The sequence below is a fragment of the Apiotrichum porosum genome (genome assembly GCF_003942205.1).
Source record: "Apiotrichum porosum strain DSM 27194 chromosome Unknown scaffold_1, whole genome shotgun sequence".
Taxonomy (NCBI): Eukaryota; Fungi; Basidiomycota; class Tremellomycetes; order Trichosporonales; family Trichosporonaceae; genus Apiotrichum; species Apiotrichum porosum.
In genome coordinates, this window is record NW_021167108.1 from 648675 (window position 1) to 652726 (window position 4052).

Consider the following 4052-nt stretch of genomic DNA (forward strand, 5'->3'; position numbering starts at 1 on the left):
GCCGCTTTTTTTGTTCTTCCTGCGTCCTTGGCTTTACCGCAGAAGGCACAGGTAACAGACAAGACCTTTGTGCCCCACTCGCACATCACGCGTCTCTTTCCCTGGGGCCTCGTGGATTCGCCGGTTGCCATATTGGCATAGTGCTTTTCTCCCGTGAATCCATCATTATCCCAACCCAGGACCTCGTCTTTCTGTCTGTCTGTCTCTCTCTCGTACCCGCAAGCAACCACCCCCCGCTTTCGTCCGTCTGTAGCCTAGAGGGGTAGGGTCCGACATCGGCTCTCTCAAACGCGGTTCCTGAACACACCGACGTACATACAACCCATCTCGAGGGTGGCACAACCAGGAGGCACCAAAGGCACCTGTCGTCTCCGTCGTCGCCCAGTCCTTTTCCTCGGCCTCTCGTCGTCTCTATCTCCGCGCTCAACATCACGCTCGCATAGCGCGGTCCCGTCTCCAGCGCACAGCATCCTCCACCCCGTCGCAAACTTGGTCATTGACGACCGTACGACACAGTACACGACGCACATACCAACACGACACATACACACAGGCTTCCTTGTGTTAGTACTCTCTCCCTTTCCTCTCCTCTTGTTTATCCCCCTTTTCCTATTTTTCTTCTCTCCCCACCAATCTGCCTTCCACACACCCCACTCCCCACCCCAGCGCCTCATCCCTCCTTGTTATTTCTCACGGGCGTACAGTCCTCCTCGTACAGTAACTGTGAGCAGCGTTCTCTCCTGTCCATCACTGCGGGTTAAACTCCGCATGCTGTTGTGCTTTGGACAGTTTCGACGATCTGTCGATCCTGTGTTCGTTCGGACTGGGCGCATTGTCCGACCATCTGCCTTCCTTTGTAAACTGCTGGTCACCACGCACATGCGGACCTGTGCCGACACGTTGGCTCCCAGAGCAGAGGAAAGGAAGCCTTGGCGTATTCCAGTTCCTGTACTTCCTGTCGGCATGTGTACAAAAGCCCCGGACAGACCACGCAACTTGGGGCTCACAGACACACACTTGCCAACATGGTCGTCATGCTTGACGCCCCCCCCCCCCCCCCCCCCCCCCCCCCAACGGCACCTTATCGTGCCGGCGGTCGGCAATCGCGCGCTCACGTTATATGTTCTGCCTTTTTTGTCTCGTGGTTTTCCAACTCCGGCGCCCTCTCCGCGCCCGTCTGTTGTCACTTCTCCTCCTCCGTCCACACATCAACACACAGTCTGGTTCCCTTGCTGATCTCTCGCCCCCAGGTCGATATAGATGCCACACAGGCAGTCAAGCCACCCACCTGCACAACACTTTCTCACCTGCCCCTAAACAACCCATCCCACCATAACCGTCCTACTCGAATACGCATCTTCGCGCCATCAGGCCAATGCCATAGCCCCTCCTCCGCATCAACAGTCACTTACATCTCCCGTGCACATGTCCAGGAGAGCATCCTCCTCTGAGCGGAAGCGCCGCCTCTCGATAGGCGGCGAACAAACCGACAAGCGGCCACGGTCAGACAACGCTCGCGCTGGCGCTGTCCATGGCAGTTCTCATGACAGGGGAAACGCCTCTGCGGGACCATCAAACCCATCCTCGTCGGCTTCGTCGGCTGCCTCGTACCCCGTCAAGCCAGAACGGCCAGTCGAACATTCCTCACGCCGTCACCAAGAGTCCTCTTCACCCACCATGTCGTCTCCAGAATCTTCCAGCAGCCATCGTGACGACCATGATTCTCGCACAGCGCGAGGCTCGGTGCCCCCTCGTCATCCCGAGGCATCGGGCAGCGTCAGGACTCGACCAACATGGCAGACCGAGGGCCCCTCGGACCAGCACCGCGACTCACACTGGCAGCGCGAGCACCGTGACCCGCGCGACCATCGAGAGCAGCGGGAATCCATGCGTCCTTCAAGCGCTAATCCGTCGCGCGCCATTACTCCCACAGGTGGCTTCTCGTCCTCTAGCAATGCGATCGTCCAGCCGCCGATCAAGACCCAAGCGGCCTTTGTCGGCAAGCTCTACTCCATGCTTGAGGACGAAAAGATTGCCAAGTCGGGCTTGCTCTACTGGTCGGGCGACGGCTCGTCCTTTGTGTGTCCCAACCCCACCGAGTTTTCAAAGTGAGTGTGGACTGCGCCCTGTCACCACTTTTGCGGAAGTAGTGCTAACACACACTGCAGAGAAGTACTGCCGAATTATTTCAAGCACAACAACTGGCAGTCCTTTGTTCGGCAGTTGAACATGTACTCGTACGTGTGGCTTGCTTTCATTCTCTCCTTTTTTTATTCCTTCTAACACCACTCTTAGCTTCAACAAGGTATCAGACTTGTACTCGACTGCCAACAGTGACCCTCAAGCCTGGGAATTCAGACACCCACTGTTTCGCCGCGGCGAACCACACCTGTTGCCTAGCATTAAGCGCAAATCGACCCGCCCATCGAACCAGGATGGGCCTGCGAACGATGAGGACGCGAGACCGCCCAACTGGCAGCAGCAGCCTCCGGTTCAGCCTCAGTATCGAGGCTCACCTGGTCGCGATTACCCGAATCACCCCAACTATTACCCAGCTCCTCCCCCTCCCCCTCCTGTTGGCCGCCCCGACAGCAGACATCACTACGACGCCCCACGGTCGCCCCCGCCCCCGCCACACACGATCGCCCATGACCCGAGCCACCCACCCGCCGGCCCGATATATCAGGACAATTCGAGGTCTGAGCCGCCATACTACCCACACCCACCTCCGTCGCGTCCTTCGCCTGTGGAATCGCTCGGCGCGTCAGTTGCCTCGCTTCAGGATCAGGTCCAGAGTCTTTGGGGTCAATTGCACGCCGAGCGCCAGTCAAACATGCAGATCAACCTGGAGATGGCCCACAGCATGCTGCGCATGACCGACTGGCTTACCGACGCTAGCAAGGATCTGAGGCTTCCTTATGACCACTTGATGCACCAGCGCAGCGACTTGATCTCCCGGATCGAGGCCATCAACGCGTCGGACAGGGCGCGAACGTATGCCAGTGGTCCGCCTCACGATGATCGCCGCGGCATGAGCTGTGAGTCTTGCTTGACCCATGCGTATGTAAGAAATTCCTGACTGACCTTTCAGATGAGCCTCCCAACCGGTCAATACACTCGGCAATGCACGACCCGCGCCAGGTGTATACGTCGCACCACCAGCCTTCGCCGCCGCAGTCGCGCATGCCAGACCGCGTGCGCCCGTCGACCTCGGACACTACTGCGATGAGTGGGTACTCGGGTTCGCCACGCACATACCCTTCGTCCAGGCAACCTCCCCCCACATCAGACTTCCGCTTCAGGCCACCCCCGCTGGATGACCGTTTACCCCCTCGGGAACGTGAACGCGAACGCGACCGTGACCGGGACCGTGAACGTCCCCGCCCATTGTCTCGTCGCGAGACTGACCCCCTTCCCCCCCACACCCCCGACGACAGACCCTCGTCGTCCATGGACATCAACGCCCCCAAAACGTCCATCCGCAACCTCCTGCACTAGATCTCACAGAGCGCGCACACGGTCTCTCGAGAATCTATGTCTAGAGAACATAGTGTACCCGCACCCCATTACCCCGCCAGAATACACGACAACAACACCAGCAACAACAGGCGGGTCTAGCGAGTTCAACAAACAATAGCGTCCAGGACGCAAACATGTTATATTCACACTGGGCCCCCGGATATTACCCCACCCCAACACCAACCGTCCATTTTCTCTCTCAAGCATTGGTATCGCATAGTAGGAGGTCTGTTCATTGATGACATGCGACGAAGATAAGCAACCAATAAAAAGAATATATATATTGTTGGCAAGACACTGACTAGATGCCTCGGCGACGAGCTTTGAGGATTGTGAAGACGCGAAGACGTGTTGATTGGCATGTGGCTACCGCCACCGCTAATTCCGTGGCGTGGCGTCGTGGTATACCCCGGGTTAGATTGCCACGGTGGCTCCCATGGTTTCGCAGCGCCTCCCCGAGCCGGCGTGCGCAGGAAGAACGGCAGAATAGGCATGCTGCTGCGCACACGATCCCGGTCCCCCCATCCCCCAAC

General features: G+C 58.2%; 1 protein-coding gene across 1 annotated transcript; it reads left to right on the top strand.

Annotated features, from left to right (window-relative positions):
• Positions 1-1677: 1677 nt before the first annotated feature.
• On the top strand, positions 1678-3498 carry EHS24_000224 (uncharacterized protein; the record flags this gene model as incomplete). Its single annotated transcript, XM_028616059.1, has 4 exons — positions 1678-2108; positions 2169-2237; positions 2296-3038; positions 3092-3498. 4 exons carry the CDS (start codon positions 1678-1680, stop codon positions 3496-3498), a joined length of 1650 nt encoding a protein of 549 aa, XP_028479916.1.
• Positions 3499-4052: the final 554 nt, after the last annotated feature.